The sequence below is a fragment of the Hippocampus comes genome, unplaced genomic scaffold (assembly GCF_001891065.2).
Source record: "Hippocampus comes isolate QL1 unplaced genomic scaffold, H_comes_QL1_v1.1 scaffold250, whole genome shotgun sequence".
NCBI classification, from domain to species: Eukaryota; Metazoa; Chordata; class Actinopteri; order Syngnathiformes; family Syngnathidae; genus Hippocampus; species Hippocampus comes.
Window position 1 is genome coordinate 260,992 of NW_017842061.1, and position 19,909 is coordinate 280,900.

The window sequence follows — 19,909 nt, forward strand, 5'->3', positions numbered from 1 at the left end:
CAAAAAAATGCTTTTTTTTTACCAAAATTAAAAAAAAAAAAAAAAAATTTTAAGGATATTTTTCAGTTAGAATTTTACTGCTGTGTTATGTTTGCTTACGGCGATGATACCGTCAAGAGTGTAATATCGACCCCCGCGATGCAAGAAGCGTCACCTGTGCTCCATGCAGGAGGCGAGCGGATCCACGCAGGCGGTGACGGCGCCAATGATGAACCGGACCCGGACAGCAGAGTCCGGGTGTTGAAGCACGGCCTGGACAACGTCCAGAACATCCGTGTATCTGTGAGGAGTCAAAATCCTCAAGTCACAAACTTCTTGTGTTTGAAAATCGAAAGGAAAGGAAGTCGTTTTCTTACCCGGGTGAGAGGACCAGGAGGCGCACCTTTCCTGCCGTCCTCCTCTTCTGGTTTGCGGAGACGTCGGACAAAAAATCCTGCAGGTGGGAGGCCGAGAAGGCGCCATCGCAGGCGTCCGCAGCGGGAGGATACACCAACCATCTGCGGGCAACAGCAAGCATCTTTTTTCTGGGGCGGGGTCTTTTACGGGGCACACCAAAACATGCAACCAGTCGTTCGCCTCACATCAAGCTAAAAATGTTGCCGTATGAAAAAATGTGTTTATAATAATAATAATAATAATAATAATAATAATACATTTGATTGGTAATGCACTTTACATTTCAGGGAAATCTCAAAGTGCTTAGAAGGTTATATGGTGAACTTTGGACTGTCGAGGGGGTGTTTTCCCACCTTCCGTACTCTTTGTTGAGGCGCACCAGGAAGTGGCAGAGTGTCTCCTTGTGGCTTCCTGGCAGGCCGCTAATGACCGTGACGACAACCTTTGACACACACGCACGCGCAGCCGTGCAGGGGGAAAAAAAAAAACACCAGGTCAGCGTCAAACTGCAGCAGATTGTCAGCTTGTCTGAGCCCACCTTGTCCCCCATGTTGGCCGAGCCCACGCTCAGTTCTGCGGAGGGGAAGAGCGCCCCCAAGTGGTCGGACAGTATGGGCGCCTCGCCGATGCTACTCAGGGAAAAATGCTGCAGAAACCTGCCGAGGCGCGGCACGACCATCAAATGGGCCATGATCAATTCCTAAACAATAGTTTGATGATTTGAACGCATACGGTGTGAGTGAGTACTAACACGTCTTGCTCTGGGAGGTGCGACTGCAACGTGCTCAATGTGCCTCTGCGTTTGGCCACCGGAGGCTCCTGACCGTCGTGCCGCTGCTGCAGCCTGCTGTGCCTGTATGACAAGAATACCATTTTAGATGTGGACAATATACCCGCTCAGAATATATTTCATGAAGCGCAATCCATTTCTCGACGCGTGTGCCGGGATCAAAGATCTACCGTCCTAACCCAACAACAAAAAGTTTGAAGCAAACAGAAAAAATAACTTGATACTGCCATTTTTCCAGTGCAAAGCGCATTCTTGTCTAAAAATGTCCATTCGAAGATGGCACAAAACTGCTGAACAGCAAACCAACATTAAGTGCAAGAATTCATTTTTTTTTAGCCCCCACAAAACTCAACTCACTCAAAATGTTAATATTATCAAGGTACTGCATCATTCCAACGACGCAAAAATGATTAGGCCGACTTACGTTGTAGTATAGGCCTGGGTGGAAGTGCAAATTCTGCCATCAAGTGGTGAATGGGGATATTACAATGTAAAACCAAAGTCGATGCACATTTGCAGTTCAGCACCTGCAAATTAGCATTTTTGTGGATTACATTTTGAAAAATATTTCTGGTTTTATTTTTCAGTTTTTTATTTTACGGTATGAAGGTTTAGCAGTGTTTTTTGAAGAATTTGGGGAGTTTACAAAAAATAAATTCATTCATTTATTGATTAGACAAACAAATACATTTAGAAGTTTTTTTTTTTTTTTTAAATCGCTCAAAAATGTTATTTTCTAAACTGAATCAGGGGCCCACTCAAGAGCGGAGACAGGCGGCCTCATGTGGCCCGTCAGTTGCCCATCCCTGACTTTATTTTCCAGTGCAAAGCGCATTCTTGTCTAAAAATGTCCATTCGAAGATGGCACAAAACTGCTGAACAGCAAACCAACATTATTCGAGGATGGCACAAAACTGCTGGACAGCAAACCAACATTAAGTGCAAGAATTCATTTTTTTTAGCCGCCACAAAAATCAACTCACTCAAAATGTTAATATTATCTAGCCCCCACAAAACTCAACTCACTCAAAATGTTAATATTATCAAGGTACTGCATCATTCCAACGACGCAAAAATGATTACGAGGTACTGCATCATTCCAACGACGCAAAAATGATTAGGCCGACTTACGTTGTAGTATAGGCCTGGGTGGAAGTGCAAATTCTGCCATCAAGTGGTGAATGGGGATATTACAATGTAAAACCAAAGTCGATGCACATTTGCAGTTCAGCACCTGCAAATTAGCATTTTTGTGGATTACATTTTGAAAAATATTTCTGGTTTTATTTTTCAGTTTTTTATTTTACGGTATGAAGGTTTAGCAGTGTTTTTTGAAGAATTTGGGGAGTTTACAAAAAATAAATTCATTCATTTATTGATTAGACAAACAAATACATTTAGAAGTTTTTTTTTTTTTTTTAAATCGCTCAAAAATGTTATTTTCTAAACTGAATCAGGGGCCCACTCAAGAGCGGAGACAGGCGGCCTCATGTGGCCCGTCAGTTGCCCATCCCTGACCGAGATGATACTGACCAGGATCAGAGCTCTGAAACTGAAGATGATTACAGGACCTCGTCATATCTCGTCATTCTCAAAAACAACCATAATTTGTGAACAAACGAGTCATCAGAAGAAGTCATCATATCACCAAGCAATCAACGCCCCCCCTTCAGATTTTTTTGCAGCGAGAAAAAAACTTTGTTTTGTTTTTTTATGGTATGAATGTTTAGCAGCGTTTTCTGAAGAATTTGGGGAGTTTACAAAAAATAAATTAATTCATTCATTGATTAGACAAACAAATAAATTTAGAAATCTATATTTTTTAATCGCTCAAAAATGTTATTTTATTTTTTCAACTGAATCAGGGGCCCACTCAAGAGCGGAGTCGGGCGGCCTCATGTGGCCCGTCAGTTGCCCATCCCTGACCGAGATGCTACTGACCAGGATCCGAGCTCTGAAACTGAAGATGATGACAGGACCTCGTCATATCTCATCATTCTCAAAAACAACCATCATTTGTGAACAAACAAGTCATCAGAAGAAGTAATCATATCACCAAGCAATCAACGCCCCCCTTCAGATTTTTTTGCAGCGAGAAAAAAACTTTCATCAGGAAAATCCCACGGAGGATTGTCTCACCCGTTCAGAAAACGGTGACAATCTTTACAGGCAGATGAAAAATGACTTCATGCTCCAAATCTTACATGTTTTTGTGGTGCCACGTCAGCTGATCCTGGTCCACCAAGCGCAGAGCGAGCCCACTTTCAGCCCTTTGCCACACCGGCAAAACCTGCGGAGGGGTCAAATTCAGTTTTTCATCATTGCAGAGTCCTTGTCAAGGATCCCCGGTGAGGGTCTGACCTTGGAATAGAAGCCCCGGTAGCTTTTGGACCTGGGCCGCAGGGCGAAGACCAGGCAATGGTCTTCGCTGTGGAGGGGGAAGGGCAAGTGGGGCAGCAGTGCGCTCTCGTAGTCCACAAAGAGCGACGCGACACCGTCGGGGTCCTGTCCGAACGGCAAACATTTTAAGATGGTCTCGAACGACGAAGAAGAACGAGGCGGCGTACCGGATCGTAGAACGCCAGGGCGGCGATGTGTTCCTGGGAGAGAGCGATGCTTCCGTATTGCGAGTGGACAAACAGAAGCCCCCCGGAGAAGAAGGCCATCTTGCCTGAAATCAACATTGATCATCAAGTCGGCCGGGATTACAAAATGTCCGCCGCTTGCCGCGCTTACCATCTTCGGGCGCCGAGAGGTGGCTGCCGGATATCACGTACGCGTCATCGGCGTTGGTCAGAGCGCGACCCAAGCAGGAGTCTTCCTCATTCTGTTCACAGAGGACATCGAGACGCCACCTAATGATTGCTCCGTTTTCAACGAGGGGAAGAACTTTCCTGTTCATTGTCTGCCCGAGTCAAACGAACTTCTTGTATGGCTGCATTCGAAATGGATTGTCATTGCGGTATGTAGCGAAATCACCTTTGTGAATTGCTGGGCCAGCTCGGACTGCTTGACATCAGATTCCATCTGCGGCAAAAACAACAGCCAAACAGTTCTGCGCCGGTAAATGATTTTTAAAGAAAAAGAAAAGAAAAAAAAAAAATTTCTGTGCTGGTAAATGATTTTTAAAGAAAAAAAAGAAAAAAAAAAAAACGCATAAGCACATTTCCAACAGGAAATGATGTACCATCCAGCAGGCGTAGCGAGGCACGGTGGCGGTCAGGACGGTGTAGCAGCTGTCTGCTGTCACGGCGCCATCTCCAAGAGAAACCGAACAGAAAATCCATTCAAACCAAAGAATTCACATTTCTGTCGAAATAGCGCGCGACTGCCGAAAAGTGAATGCCAGACTGAGATGCGGCAGTAGTGATTGAAAAGGTGAAACACAGAAAAAGCCAATAGCCCGAATCCGTTCCGAAATGCAGGAGGAGGTCATTTTTGAGAATGGTGAATTGTGGGGGAACAACTTCAACCTTTGTGTTGAATGCTAATGCTGGAGTCGAGGAACGCTTCGGAGAAGACCACGGAGCCCAGGGTGCCCCCGTGACCCCGCGGATCCGGCACGTCCCGGACAGTCATGGAAGCCTCACAAAAAAGGGGAGAAATCAATGAGATGGGGAATAACCGCCGGTAACGAGCAGAGACAAAATACTTACTGTCTTGACGACAAAGCGGCTCGCGGTATCGGTCAGCGGAAGGAGCCTGAATAGATCAAAAAAACAACGTTCGGCTTGTGTGTCATATTAAGGCGGAAGCTAATTGGGTGGCGGACACTCACCTTCCCTGCTTATCAGCTGCTTGAATGTTGAATTCACATTTGGACCTGAGCGAACACACAAAGACAAATTACACACAAGATGTTTCATTTTTGAAAGGGTTTTAAAAAATATTTTTTGCGGGGAGTAACAAGCAACCTGAGAATACTGCGGTATGCGCTTAAATTCAACGAGTCCAACGATGCCAGGAAGGTGTGCTCTGCGACGTCTTTCGCCTGTGAAGATGGCCGCATTAAAGCGAGTAAGCGTGAACGGGGGCGATGGGATCGCTTACCTTGGTGGCACTGGACGTGCCGGAGAAGCATTTAATTGCTCCGAGAACGGCTTGAACGGCCGCCGAGTACACGCGAGACAAGAACCTGGGCGGTGACGCAAAAATGAGTTTTCCTTTTGCTCAAAAACACACAAAAGTCTACGACAACACTTACAAGACTTCACTTTTGTGCGCCTTTGGATGTTGACTCCCTGTGAATGAAATGACGAGACTTTAATACACAAAAACAGCGTTCAAAACATGCATTCTGGGGACATCGAATGTGAAAGTGACTTTTGATGTGCTGGTCTACAATGTCGTTGGGTCTCTGGAGTGCCTGCCCAACTGTCAAGTGTGAAACAAAACAGCCAAGTAAATACTTTGCAAGCTGCGGTTTTTCCAAAAAAAAAAAATGTGGCTGTGAGGAAACAATTCGGAATTTTGCAAGTTGTTTTGGCAAAATTGGACTAATTTACAGACCATAATCCCACCCCGAGACCTATGGCTTGGCAGCTCGGCTGGGTGAAGAGGTACCAAGTGCTGGCTCCCTGAATGAAAGTGATTTGATCATCCACCTGTTGGCAACGCTTTAAATCTGCCCTCAGTCGTCAAGGTAACGGCAAGCTCTAATCACGGTTGGGTCAGCCGTATATTAAATTGGGTTTTCAGTCACTGATTTTGCACGGGACAGAACTGCCCCCTCAAAACTGGCTAATTCAAAGTCTCAACAATACATTATGAAGACACCTTGGAAGAAAAAAAATGTAAAAAGCACAATATGTATCCTTTCCTCACCAAGGAAGGGGGTGTGCGTGGTTCCAAAGAAATAGGTCCGAGAGCAGGCCAAGTGTCCTCGGGCAGCAGCGCACTGCAAAATCTGTGGGTAACAAACGACGAAAAATCAAATCTGGTTCCAAATGAAAACGTGTGTGTGGCAACGTTCGAGTGCTGTTCCTGAGGACGTCACTGGGCGGCGCTGCAGGGCACTTGTTGACTGTGCTTCCTACCATGTGACTTGCCAGGGAGCCTCCAGGTCCCGTGTTGCCGACTTGGTGACTCTCCGAAGCAAAGTTGAAGGAGTAGCTGTCCATGTCCTCTGAGGACGAGTGCGCACCAAACAACACCAGGGGCTGACGATCTTTACTGAAATCACAACCATTTTTTTTTTTTGGGTTTCTTTTTTAAAGGACCAAATACCATAACACAAGGGTGTCAAACTCATTTTTGTCGCAGGCCACTTTGGAGTGACGTCTTCCCTCTGAGGGCCGTCACGACAGTGAAACCGGATAAATGATTACGGAATCATGTCATGGCATTATTACTTGGACACAAACAAATTGATGGATTACTAGTTTACTCAAGTCAATTATCTGTTTGTGCAATTAGGTTGAAAGGTTCCTTTTTTTCCCCCAGACAATGCTCTCTTTTGGTGACGAGAAAAACTCTTACTGAGTTGACATTTTCGGCTGTCATGTCAACCTTCGCCAAACCCGTCATTGAAACAAAAAAAAAACAGCTATTTTCTTGTTGTTTGTTGGATTATTATTCAAGTGAGTGTAAACAGGGTAGCAAAATGATTGCAAAATGTCAACGTTATTTATCACACCTTCACAATTTGACATTTAGGCACAGACTTTAGCAAGGATCATGGAAGCTGACACATGAATTGCTTTGGCGGGCCACATCAAATGATGTGGCGGGCCGGATCTGGCACCCGGGGCCTTGACTTTTGACACCTGTGCCATAACAATATTGTTTTACGACTTACCTGTTGTCTGCGAGGTTGCTCGCGATCAGCCCATGGGAGAAATACGTGCGGAAGGCCTGTACGGATACGATACTTTTATTTTAAGGAACAACGCACATTGGGAGAGAATCAGTTGTTGTTTTTGTTTGCAGACTTTAGCAAGGATCATGGAAGCTGACACATGAATTGCTTTGGCGGGCCACATCAAATGATGTGGCGGGCCGGATCTGGCACCCGGGGCCTTGACTTTGACACCTGTGCCATAACAATATTGTTTTACGACTTACCTGTTGTCTGCGAGGTTGCTCGCGATCAGCCCATGGGAGAAATACGTGCGGAAGGCCTGTACGGATACGATACTTTTATTTTAAGGAACAACGCACATTGGGAGAGAATCAGTTGTTGTTTTTGTTTGTTTTTAAAAAAGCATACCTCTCCAGCCTCAGCCTCGGACAGCTCCAGGATGGACAGGTGGCTCTCCAGCTCCATGCGGGAGAAGAAGCCACTCCACTGCCTCTCAAAGCTTCTCAAATCCTGAAAGAGGGAACAGAATGGGAGTCCGTATGGCCCTAACGATTGAACTTCACATCCATTGTTTGAAGTTTCCCAAGCTCCCACGCGAATGTAAGCTTGCTGACAGGGCGGACATTTTTACGCTAATGTTAGCAATTGAAGAGGCCATGGTGGGCCTTCCCCGAGCAGCTCAGCTAGCAAGATGACCGCGTACCGTTTCACAAATATATTTTCTGGGGTGTCTGAAAGGGTCGCGGCATCAAGCGATATTTCACGATGACAGAGTGGACATATTCAGCTGGACAAGATCCAACTGCAGGCATAGGATGAAAATTACAAAACATATTTCTGCGGTTGTTTCAGCCTCCATTGGAGGAAGACAAAATGCTGTGGTGATGTCACTGAAAAAAATAATTCGGGGCTTCTCAAAGGGCCACCTGCCCTATAATGACAGAGTGGACAACAATTTCAGGGGCGCATGCAAGAGGTTCAATGTGATGATGAAGGGTAGAAAATACTGGGTCAAAACGACTCGCTGAATCATCGAAATAAATCAATCGTGAAAAATGTTTTGATTTAGTATTGTTACAAAGAGCGTAGTTAGCGCAGCATGGTTGTGCAACCAAAAAAATCTTAACATTGTAGTCATACATAGGTTTTAAGAGCTCAGAGGACGAATAAACAAATAGAATCATTTTCCTCGGAATGAAAGACAACGGCAGTACGAGTAAAGCCAAAGCGTCACCTCGGCCAAGAGTCGGTCCAGGGACACGGAGTCCAGTCTGCTGTAAAGCCGCCACAGTCGCTCACTCATGTCCGACAACTGGCAAAAGGGGAAATTCGCCAGTGAGCGGGGGCAGGCGGCACAGCGAGCCAATGAGACATTCTTTGAAAAGCACGGCTCACCTTGTATTTCATGGTGAAAAAGCTTCCGCCGCCAATGCCCTCCAGGGCGTAAGCTTGGATGAGGGGCCACTTTTCCACCGTGAAAATGTCAAACTTTTGCACGTGGCCTGAAAGTAACGTAAAAGAGGGGGGGGGGGTCACGGAAGCTTGATTTGACCGAGGAAAATGTCGGTGAGCAGGCGAAACGTCATCAAAGCGTCTGTACCCAGGGAGCTGTAGGGCACACCGATACGATGGCAGTCCTGCACCATGGTGACAAAACTGGAGATCTTGAACTCCTCCGCCGCCTCTTCGTCTTCATACTGCGTGAGGAGCACACGCACGGGTGAGCGAGACGCTGAAGAATAAACAACTGACACATCTTTGTTGAATGGTCAAACCTCAGCTTCGGTCATGCAGTGGAGGTGCAGGTTCCTCCAGTGGGAGACGTACGGTAGCAGGTAGCCTAAATTGAGCGGGTTGCAGTAGAGGTGAACGCACTCGGCCTTGATTAGAAGGATCACGTCTGGAATGAAAACCAACAGCACGCGTTCACAAAATGAGTTGGAGTAGGGGGGGTGGGTATGACTTGAGAAACTCACCGTCCAGCATATCCTCTGGACACGCGTCCAAGGGATGCTCCACGTTGATGGGACTTCTTCCATAGAGTCCGTAGAAGAGGTATTTAGCCAGCTCCGCGCAGCCTTCGTTGTACCTGCTGTCGATTCCTGATGACAAACGTTCATCAAGCATACACATGGAGCGATCCTTGCAACACAATAACGATGGGACTTTTTTCCCCCCTACCGAGAGAACACAGGATTCCATCACGACTCAAAGTATCATCGACGCCGAGCAGAGACTGAACCTGGCGCAGGCGGCAGCAACTGCATGAAAAGGAATCGTCACCTTGTAGAAGTCATATGGAGGCATTTTACAAACGTTTCAATGCTCTTCTGTAGCTTATACAGCGCCAGTCAAAAGCTCATTCCGGTACGATCATGGGTGAGATTGGCCGATACCAATTCTGAGACCGATCACATGGATTAGCGGCAATTTTTAGAGCCGCTCGTGAACAATTATTTCTTTCAATCAATTAATGAATGACACTAAAGGTGCAGTGTGTAGAATTCAGGGGCCATCTAGTGTTGAACTAACAGAATCCAATGACCTAAGATCGAACACGTTGGTGCCTCAGAGAGACTGCACCTGGCAAGCCTCCCAACAACTTCTTCAGCAGAGGTGCAAGCAAAATGTCAAAATCGCAAACAACTGTCCTGAAAGTGACTGAGTAAATTCATGGGTAACAGTCTAAAAAGACAGTCTTTAAAAAACATTTTAAGTTTTAAAAAATGTTTGAAAAAAACGCCAATCCACCCAAACAAAGCACGTTCATTAATACTGCATACTACATATTTATTATAGCACTCTTGTTTGTATCTTTTTTGACAGCAGAAAATTCACCCGTTGCCATTAAATTGATGCTTTTTTTGTTGTTGTTGTTTATGTTTCGCTATCCCGAGTAACGACTGCTGAAGTCGTAAATTAACCCGACAGCGAATCGTGCCTCCTTCCTTTTCTGGTTCGAACGTGAGCCAAGCGTAAATGACGGAGCTAAAGCCATTTGTGACGTTTCTTGGCACTGCGAAATCGAACCCTTGACAGGCCGGCTAGCGACCGCTAGCAACGCCGCACAGGTTTTATCTACGATGGAAGTCCAACGCTACCTGACGGCCGGGTTGACTCCCGAATATTTGCCGGTTGCTCGTCGTATCCCGGCCATGGTTTTGTTGCCGTCGCAGTGAGACGTTTTTATATCGTCAAAAGCGGTGCGCCGGCGGCATTTTTCTCCATCACCAAAGAGAACGTCTACAATACACTTAGCATAGCAACGGAGCGAACCAATGAACCATTGGACAGCGACAGGGAGGGACAAAAATATCTAGGGCAACGTTTACGATATTTTCCGTCGGTTATTGTTACTTTTGAAAATGTAATATGTTGTATGATTTTTTTTTTACCCCCTAAATATCTCAAAAAGGATGAGTATATCTAAATTTGGCAGATAGTTGTTCCCCCCGTGCTTCAGAGCTGTGGTCGTGCCATGTTTTGGGTCATTTTGACAGCATCACTGTGATGATGGCGCAATCTCTGCGCCATATCAGGTTTTTTTTTTCTTTGAGGAATTTCATTTTTCAAATACTTCAAGCCATATAGGAAACTGGCGTGAGCACCGCTTAATTTGGCTTCTCTGTGTGCGGTATATTTTAAATTGTGGCAACTCGTGTATTACATGCATCAAGTATTATAAATTGGCCAATAAGAGTGGAGACGTCAAGCACAAAATGCTCACCGGTCAAAGTATTAGACAGAGAAACGTGGGGAAAGTTTTCCCACTTGTTAATAAAGTTTTGTCAAAACAACACAATCGTGGTGACACAGTTGTCAAATTTGTAATACAACTGAATATTAGCTCAGCTCTTCTTTTTTCAACAGCCTAATGTTTCTCCCCTTCACTTGAAGGAATAACACATGGAAACACAGTCACCCAGGAAACAATGGCGTGGTCGCACTCCAATGTCAGCTGGTAAGCAACAGGCAAGGGATTGATATGCTTACACACACACACACACACACACACACACACACACACACACACACACACACACACACACACACACACACACACAAATGCTGGGTTGTTTTCCGAACCCATTGGGTGCATATATTTGGTTTTTGAGCAGAATGGTACATTTTACCCATGGTTGGGTTAGTTATTGTGACCATGCGAATTAGTCACCACTTTGCAGGTTTGTGTACTGAACTTAAAGTCGATTTAATGGAACTTTTTAAAACTTGGTGGTGGCTGGGTGGCTCACTGGGTAACAACTTATTTCAATTACTATGTGAAATCATGGGAACCCCCGCCAAACGCACTTCACCACATTTTTCTGTGAAGTTGGTGCATGTAAGGAACAGCAAAACGGTACTTTTGATCCGTATCTGCTGCATTCCACTCGATACAGGAATGCACTTCCTTGATGAGAAGGAAAAAAAAAAACATGTTGTGAGGGAATACATTCAGCATGTTGTTGCAGAGCCGGAGGATCCAGTCCAATCGCTCGCTTTGATTCGGCCAGACGACAAGCTTCTGAAACCGGCGCCTGCAAGAGTCATGTCCTTCAGTAAGGGTACTTTTCATACCTATAAACATCATCTGCTCTGTTGGAATTTGTTGTTCTTCAGATGTTTGGTTCTCCTTGCAGACGGTGACGTTGACACCAGGCGAGCCATGGTGGTCCTCTCCACGGACGACGACTGGTCCACCCTGGTGTCTCTGCTGAGGGAGAGTGTGATGGACAAAGCGCTATCACAGGGATCCAAGCGAGTCGACTTGGAATTTGTTCTGGACAACCGCTTGGTCAGCTTGCACCGCGCCGACATCCCACCAGATGCCACGGACGAGATTGTCAGCCAGGCCGTTAACGGATGCTTCCGATCTTGCAAAGATGGGATAAGTGCCTTCCTCGTGTTGATCCGGGGTGGAAATTACACCGCGGGGCAAATGCGCTTGGTGAAGCTTCTGCAGGTTCACTTTGGAGCCGAAGCCTTCAGGTACCTGGTGGTGGTCTCTCTGGAAGACGCTAAGATGACGAACACGCTCGACGATACGCTGCTGGAGCTGATCGACGCCTGCGACGGACGCTACTGCCGTCTGACCACGTCGGAGGCCAGGGATAAAGTCAACGCCTTGGTTAGCATGGTAGACTACATGCTGGTGGAGAGCGGCGGCGCCGGCGGCTACAGCCAGGCCATGCTGGGCGAGGCCGAGCGCAGGAGCGCCGAGGACACGTCCATGAGGATGCTGAAGCAGAAGGTGCGCGAGGCCGAGGCAAAAATGCGGGCCTTCGGGCAGATGACGGCCCAGAGGGAGGAGAGAAGAGCCAAGGAGGTCGAAGAGCTGAGGGCCAAGCACGCCGAGGAGAGGCGCAAGGAGGCGGCTGAAAGGAGGAGCTACCAGGCCAAGAAGGAGACCCTGGAAGAGGCCGTGATCAGCCACCGGGCCACGCTGCACCTCCACAACAAGCCCGATGATGGTAAGAACCAATCAAGAAAACACATCCAAAAACCTTGCTAAAGACAGACCAATACTGTACCCGAAAGTCAAAGTGTTTTTTTTTCGTACTATTTACTATTCCACTCCAGTCCTACAGGTGGCAGTCATGCGCAGTACATGGGTGCCACTAAGTCTTGTCGTATATTAGGGAATATTCTACTCCAGTCCCGGAGTTGCTCTAGGTTGACGGTTGCGAAACATGTTATGGAATATCAAAATAACAAGCCGACCAAGCAATTAACCAGAAGAAACACTGTCGCATAGGAAGTAGTGCAGTCATCACAGAGGAAGGAAAACATTGGAAGTAATGACGTGGCACAGGAACTAGCATGGACGCACAGGAATTAACACAATCACACAAGAAGTAACAGGTAGTAACAGTTGTCTCACACAAGTAACAAAATCATCCAGGAAGGAGCACAGTTACGCAAGAACTAACACAGTCGCACAGGAAGTGACAAAAATGAAACTGGTTTTGTCTGTAGAGGACACAAACAAGCTATCCGTGGTGCTGCTGGGCCTGTCGGGCAGCGGCAAGACATCGGCCCTCAACCTCATCTCGGCGCGAGCGGGTAACCACTACCCCGACTCCGGCTCCGACGACGAGATCCCCCAGCCCACCCTGGCGTGCACTCGGCGGGAAGTCTGCGTGGCGGGCAGGAGGCTCGTCTTCGTGGACACCCCCGAGCTGTGGGACGGGGACGGTGTGGAGAACCCGGAGAAGGTAAAAGACTGCCTGGCTCTGGCTCTCCCGGGGCCTCACGTCTTCCTACTGGTGCTCCAGGTGGGCCGCTTCACACAGTGCGAGAGTCTAATGCCGGCACACCTGCAGAAGGTGTTCGGCAGGGACGCGTCAGAACGCGCCATGGTGCTGTTTGTCCACTTGGATCAGGGCCTGAAGCGGTCTCAGAGGGTCCACGAGTACGTGGCGGGGGCCCACGTCGCACTTCAGGAGCTGGTCCGTCGCTGCGGGAGCCGCTACTATGAGGTCAGCCTGGCCACCCCCCACAAGGGCCCGAGTTACCCCCAGGTCCGAGATCTCCTGGCGGGCATTGAGAAGCTGGCGGCATCCCACGGGGGACGAGGACACATCGTCAAGAGATTCTCGGCACAAGAGCTCCAGGACAGGAAGAAAGCCATGGAGGACAACAAAGACGCACCCTGGGAGGACAACTTCCTGCTCGCGGAGGAGTAAGTGCAGTTTTCGGAGCCACTCTGTGGCTTTGATTCGACTTTGCAGCAGGTGCGACCATTAAGAAACGAGACTGGCATGGGGCGGTACACCTGGCGAGAGCCTGAGTCCACCTTCCAAATCTTTGGATCGGACATGGTCCTCTCAAAGAATCAGTTTGAAATTCCTGCACTGAATTGGCACACGTCTTCAAGATCCCAACTTCCTTACGTATCAACACTTCCTGTCACAGATTGTCTTTGCTTATGTGGATCCACCTTTAGAGAACCGCACGACCTATACCAAAGGACCCCGATTTGGAAGACTTTAACAAAGGGGGATGGATGACATTGATGAGATAGGCCAGTACGACGCTACGATGACTGAATAAAATCTAGGTTGTTGATTTTGATTGCTTGTGGGGCTCCTTCCACAGCTTTACTTCTTCCACCAAGACAATCTTTATTCTCTCCATGGTCATCCGAGAAAAGCCTGTCTACCATCTTTTCCGAACAGCTTCCTGGACAGCACCAAGATGCTCCGTTTCTGTTTCTGGTGATCCAACAAAAGCTTGGGTAGTCTCTTTGTCGTACCTTTTCTGAATCGCCACGTTTTGCTCTTGGGCGGTCTTGTTCTCTTTCTGGTACCCCAAAAGCTTGGACACCATCTTTTGCCGGACCACTTCGGGATCCCCACTTCTTGGCCTGGTTTTACTGACCGCCGAAAAAAGCCCGGGTACCCTCTTTGCCATGCACCTTCCTTATTTCCTCTACTTACCAAGATGATTGGCACGACTGTTGCTTGAAGCCTCCCGGAAGATTTGAAACACTTCACCCTAACTTCAGCAAGAATTTCAAACCGTCTTAGTGGAAGACGTGGGGATCCAGACCATCACGCTAGAAGAACATAATCTGCAGAAAGATGCTTATTGGATTGGGCGGAGTCAAAGCGTCCGTCTAGTGGACAAACAGGGGCAAGGACATCAGTGTAACTGACTCCGACAGTCAACAACATTTTTGTGTTTTGAAATGGTGGTTCCTCTTTAATTGTCATTATGATGTCACTGATGGCGGTGCTCGTGATCCCCCCCTGCTTGCAAACACAACAAAGCAGCTCGCGAGCAGCCAGGGAAGAAGAGGAAACAATTTTCAATGCTTGTCTTCTACAACCTTGCTTTGGTATACCGTTATAATCTGCATGCAGTTGACATTTGTTGTCATTGCTGTGCTTTTTTTTTCTTTGCTTCTGTTGCCGATTATGTAAGTTTTAGCATTGCATCGTCACGTTTCGCTTCGGTATCCTCAAGCGTCGGGTTGAATGCCCATGACGCCATCGATCCACTCGGTGTAGTGCGAGATAATGGTGTAGATGCCCGGTTTCTTGATCTGGCCGCACTTTTTCCCTCCATTGGACGTGATGCCCACCACCACGCCATTGTAGAGAAGAGGACCACCGGAGTCGCCCTAAAAATACCGCAGACATTGTCAAAGTCAAATCAAACGTGAAGACTGTGGACTTCATTTTTTTTTTTTTTTTTTTTTTTTATGTGTGCAGATGTTTTGCTCTGAGCTTCACACTCCTCTGCTTTACTCTTATTTCCTCTGTCCTATTTTTTCATATTTTCATTTTGTTTAAAAAAAATGCAGTTAATGTGGATGAAAAGCCATCTTGGAATAAAGATTACGCTCCGGCAGAAAAGTATTTTTTTGCATGATATTATCGCCATATATGTCCGGCATCACTACTAGTATCACGATACTGGGAAGAAAACTATGTAGGATATTTTCGTCGTAATTTTCCAGCAATATCACAAGTATCACGATGCATTAGTTGAGCAATAATTAGACGTATTGGGAACAACATTAAGTGCATTTCTATTCCAGGAAAACTACTAGAAATATTTTTTTTGGGAGTAGTATCAATAATGGTATCACCACTATGCTGATTATCACACAAACACTGAATGGAAGGGAATCACTTATGATGTGTGTATAACACTTGTGCAAGTATCACGATACAGTAATAGGGCCGTAATTGACATATTGAAAGAAAATCATTTCTGATACTGGAGCATTTTTACAAGGATATTGCTTAAATATTGAGCAAGAGTGACTCGTGCCTGAATAAAGTCATGCAAAATTGGTTATACCATTAATCAACCCACTGGAAGAAAAATCACGTACGATTGTTCCAACGATATCACCAGGATCACGATACAGGGATTTTGCAACAATCAACAGATTGGAAGAAAACGTACAATATTTTTCTAAAGCTAATATCATCATGAAGTAATGGGTGAAAAACTTTTTGGGTGATATCGATAGGATCATGATACACTGATTGGTACGGTACCATGTACAATATTTTGCCTGCGGTAATACCAGTATCAGAACACAGTAATTGTAAATAATGCCGAATATCTCCGTATTTTTACCAACGGTGTCTAAAGTGTCACCATACAGTGAAAGAGTAGAGTGTGAGATCATTACTTGTGTCTGTGAGTCTGTCTCACAACGGTTATAAACCGTGAAAGGTGCAAGTTTAGGAATGCCAAGTATGAGACCTATCCAGTCGCCTTGACGTTATCTATCCAGTTTGTCCACTCACATCACAGGAGTCCTCCATCTTGTGCGGCTGGTCACAAGGGTCCGGGCACAGCTTGTGGGCGCAGATCATGTTGTCGGTGAACTTCCTGCCAAAGTAGTCGCTTCGTCCGCATCGGTTCGAGCTCACCACCCGGATGACCGCCTCCTTCAGCGTGTCGGGTCTGGAGCCCAGGTTGTCCACGGAACCCCAACCGGCCGTCTCCACCTCTGCGTCCGTGTCGGGGTTGACGCCGCCGGCTCGCAGGAAGGCCACCGCCTTGACCGCCTCGGAGGCGTTGAACGGGCGGTCCAGCTACGGACGCAAAAAGCCTGCTCGATGGTTGTGAAAAGAGATTTTCAAGAACGTGCGCTTACTTTAATGAGAGTGATGTCGTTGTCGTAGTTGTCGGGATTAAATTGAGGGTGATTGTGGAGCTCCATGATGTCAAATATCTGCTTGGTATCCTCGGCTTGACTCAGTGAATGAACGCCCAGAACAACCTTCCTGCCATTTGCACTGTTAGATTGGATCAGATGGAGAACTTTACCCAGCAATAAAATAAAAAAGAAATACAAATCTGCAAGATATTTGTCCAGTGATATCAACAGTATTGCGATACATTTATTGTGTGATTATCCCCCCCACCAAAAAAAAAAAAAAATCCATATTGTTACGGTATTGTGATACTGCTAAGCTTTGAGTACAGTGAGAGTGCAACATACATCTTCTCAGTGTCTGTATCGTGATACCACCAATGTAGCTTGAAAACTATCCAGACAATATTGTGTGTGCTTTTCAAGAGGAACAAGAACACGTGGCGTTGTTCTCTTACCCTGTGGGCAGACAGTGCACGGCCGTCATCACCCACTGGTCGGCGACCACAAAGCCTCCGCACTCGTGCTTCATCCCGTCTCCCTCGGCCACCTGGATGGACGCCATGTAGGGCCGAGAGTGGGCCGCCGCCTCCCTGCCCCCGATGATGCCCTCCCCTGAACACAGTTAGCCTGTAACACGTCTGCTGTATGTTCAAAGAACGACGCGTCCGTCTGCGTTTTAGCCAACTCACCAAGTGAGAGGAGCCCCGCAAAAATGACCCCCACAGCCACGAGCGTCTTGTCGGACGGCATGCTGGAGCTTCAACTTACCAAGTCACACAGCTGGGTTGCTTTAAAGGCGTTCAGGGAGGAAGTGGGAGTCCATCCTCCTCCTCTTGTCCGTTTCTGGGAACACGCACAGAAAAACAGGAAAGCACAGGCTATAACTCAACTCAAGAAGCACAAAAACAAAATAGTCTCCAAAAAGGATTTGCTCGAGTTTGTACAAGCAAATTTATGCAAACTGATGAGGTGCATTTCAGAGACATTTAACGTTGACGCTTGAACCACCTCAACACTCAGAAATGAGGACATTTTCTTCCCGTTTTCCGTGGCAGGAAGTCACGGAATACAGCAAAAAGAACATTTTCAGTGACTTTATGGTACAAGATGTAGCCGGGGAAGTAGCGAAAGAAGCTGTGGGTCAAAATGGTCGACTGGCAAGCAGGTCTCCAGATCCACACAGCGAATGTGTGATGGTTGACAAATTGGAAGCTAATCATGGATGATATTCTCACAACATCATGAAACATAGAAATCGCAATCATTTTTTTTCACAGCAACAGAATTCCAATACGGTTATTGCGCTACCGTCAGCATAACGGAAGAAGGCCATTTTGCAACGTCGTCGAAACATGTTTCCGGCGATATCGGTGATATCGTGATTACTGCTATTGCGCGATAGTGGGCAAGTCCAAATATCATCACGCTATCGCTAACTAAGGGCGGGGAAAGTGTGTAATAATTGCTGATATCCAACGATATCCACGGTATCACGATAACATAAACAGAACCATATCGGAAGACAACCATGCGTGATATCGTCACAATTGCTTTACCTGGGGAGGCGAAAATGGCAAGAAACTGCCAATATCTAGCAACATGGATCTCATCATCATAATAATAATATCCATGGATTATACTACGTCTATTACCACGACTCTATCATTAGTAGTGCTTCGAGACGCATTCCAAGACAGATTGGAACCTTTGGAAAGCACTTATTCAATATTACATGACTCGAGACGGCCCTCTACAGGCTGGAACAAGAATAACACGTGAACCCTGCACAACCAAAACCAGCATTCCTGAGCCTTGAGCAATGGCAGTGTTTCCATTGTGTGTATGTGTGTGTGTGTGTGTGTGTGTGTGTGTGTGTGTGTGTGTGTGTGTGTGTGTGTGTGTGTGTGTGTGTGTGTGTTCCACGTGTGTGGTCTGGCATCAAGTAGATATTAGAAGTGCTTCACGGCGGATCGTTTTATTGCTCTCTCTCTCTCTCTCTCTCTCTCTCTCTCTCTCACCTTCTCTCTCATGTTCAGGCGAGTCAGCCAGAGGCAACCTACCGGGTGTCGCAAATGAAGACATCTCTGTTTGACCATCACGTCTACTTGCCGTTGGGGGGGGGGGAACATTGTGCATTTCAGTTGATATCAGGCTCAAGATCAATCAATATATCAATCTCATTGTGCACACACGGGACTACACACAGATACACAAAATAAAAACAAAAACAACCATACACAAAGACAAATATATACTACAGAGACACTTAATAAAAACACACACACACACACACACACACACACACACACACACACACACGCACACACGTAAGTGTCGACATCTCACATCTTTCCATCTCACCTGTTGACAAATGTCGGATGTCTTTGACTTGCTCTGTCTGGAAGTTACTTCACTGCAACAGAACCCCCCCCCCCGCCCCCCACCCCGAATTAAAAACAGGTTTAATATATTTTTTGAGACGTACCAGGCCCATGGGCAACACCAATCAGCTTTTCTTTTTGTCATTAAAATTAAGAAGAACCTTTTTGAAAACTTGTTAGGAGTTTTAAATTTTAAAAAAAAGGGTCTCAAACACATTTTGCTATGTTTTCATACATCTCTTAGGGTGGCCATTTTGTTCTGGACCCCATCAGTTTTTGGATTGCATGAGGTTTTTTTTTTTTTTTTTTAATTAATTTGACGTTCACGGTTCACTTCTTTTTACACTTGTATGACAGTTACGACCCGTTAAAAAGTGACTTTCAATGTCGCTTTTATGACGGCTACAGTTGAACCCCGGAGCGCATGATTTCAACATCCATTATTTCCTCGAGGGGAGGGGAAAAAAATGGATTCCTAATTGCGCTAAGTGCACTTGGAGGCTCTTTGAAGCTGCAGTCAATGAGATGTTGAGCAGCATTTAAGCTTCATTACACACGTCCATTAATCACAAGTCAAAAAAAAGGGCGTGCGAGCGAGGGAGGAGGAGGAGGAGAAGAAGAAAAGTGGATGTGTTCCTCTTCAAGAAGACGAAGCAGCAGCGGCGGCAGCCTGGAGGAGAAAAATCCAGTCGGCGTTGGACGAGGCGTTCAGGGCCTCTTCTGATTAAACGGAGGAATTAGTAGCGTTGCCGCCCCTTCGGTTCCTCTCGTATTTTTGTTCCGATTCCAGCGACGGGCCCAATCTTGCCCGACTTTCAAAGCGTAATTGACACCTTGACTGTAATTTCATGGTTTCACTCCACCTGCCTTTTGATGTCTGCTTCGTGTGTGTGCGCAGGCCTGCACTGTGCCGCCAG

The 19,909-nt window shown here is 46.5% G+C and overlaps 2 protein-coding genes across 2 annotated transcripts in view; both read right to left on the bottom strand.

Annotated features, from left to right (window-relative positions):
* The window catches only part of dnaaf9 (dynein axonemal assembly factor 9), a 20,560-nt gene extending 9,960 nt beyond the window's left edge, over positions 1–10,600 (bottom strand). The window contains exons 1-28 of the mRNA XM_019862711.1: positions 10,088–10,600; positions 9,168–9,247; positions 8,963–9,088; positions 8,762–8,886; positions 8,587–8,683; positions 8,382–8,488; positions 8,221–8,298; positions 7,395–7,496; positions 7,250–7,305; positions 6,223–6,358; positions 6,011–6,092; positions 5,391–5,427; positions 5,237–5,321; positions 5,101–5,177; positions 4,965–5,009; positions 4,843–4,888; positions 4,660–4,771; positions 4,374–4,444; positions 4,166–4,213; positions 3,923–4,013; positions 3,754–3,857; positions 3,548–3,691; positions 3,391–3,476; positions 1,148–1,249; positions 935–1,052; positions 750–838; positions 357–497; positions 155–280 (exon numbers count right to left, since the gene is read on the bottom strand). Of these exons, the coding sequence (XP_019718270.1) occupies positions 155–280; positions 357–497; positions 750–838; positions 935–1,052; positions 1,148–1,249; positions 3,391–3,476; positions 3,548–3,691; positions 3,754–3,857; positions 3,923–4,013; positions 4,166–4,213; positions 4,374–4,444; positions 4,660–4,771; positions 4,843–4,888; positions 4,965–5,009; positions 5,101–5,177; positions 5,237–5,321; positions 5,391–5,427; positions 6,011–6,092; positions 6,223–6,358; positions 7,250–7,305; positions 7,395–7,496; positions 8,221–8,298; positions 8,382–8,488; positions 8,587–8,683; positions 8,762–8,886; positions 8,963–9,088; positions 9,168–9,247; positions 10,088–10,143 (2,567 nt within the window). The 5' untranslated portion in view covers positions 10,144–10,600. The remainder of the gene's footprint in view (positions 1–154; positions 281–356; positions 498–749; positions 839–934; positions 1,053–1,147; positions 1,250–3,390; positions 3,477–3,547; positions 3,692–3,753; positions 3,858–3,922; positions 4,014–4,165; positions 4,214–4,373; positions 4,445–4,659; positions 4,772–4,842; positions 4,889–4,964; positions 5,010–5,100; positions 5,178–5,236; positions 5,322–5,390; positions 5,428–6,010; positions 6,093–6,222; positions 6,359–7,249; positions 7,306–7,394; positions 7,497–8,220; positions 8,299–8,381; positions 8,489–8,586; positions 8,684–8,761; positions 8,887–8,962; positions 9,089–9,167; positions 9,248–10,087) is intronic.
* Positions 10,601–14,666: 4,066 nt separating this feature from the next.
* On the bottom strand, positions 14,667–17,431 carry cfd (complement factor D (adipsin)). Its single transcript, XM_019862710.1, has 5 exons — positions 17,301–17,431; positions 17,067–17,223; positions 16,609–16,750; positions 16,256–16,546; positions 14,667–15,111 (listed from the first exon to the last, which is right to left on the bottom strand). The coding sequence occupies exons 1-5, from the start codon at positions 17,359–17,361 to the stop codon at positions 14,950–14,952; spliced, it is 813 nt and encodes a 270-aa protein (XP_019718269.1). The 5' UTR covers positions 17,362–17,431; the 3' UTR covers positions 14,667–14,949.
* Positions 17,432–19,909: the final 2,478 nt, after the last annotated feature.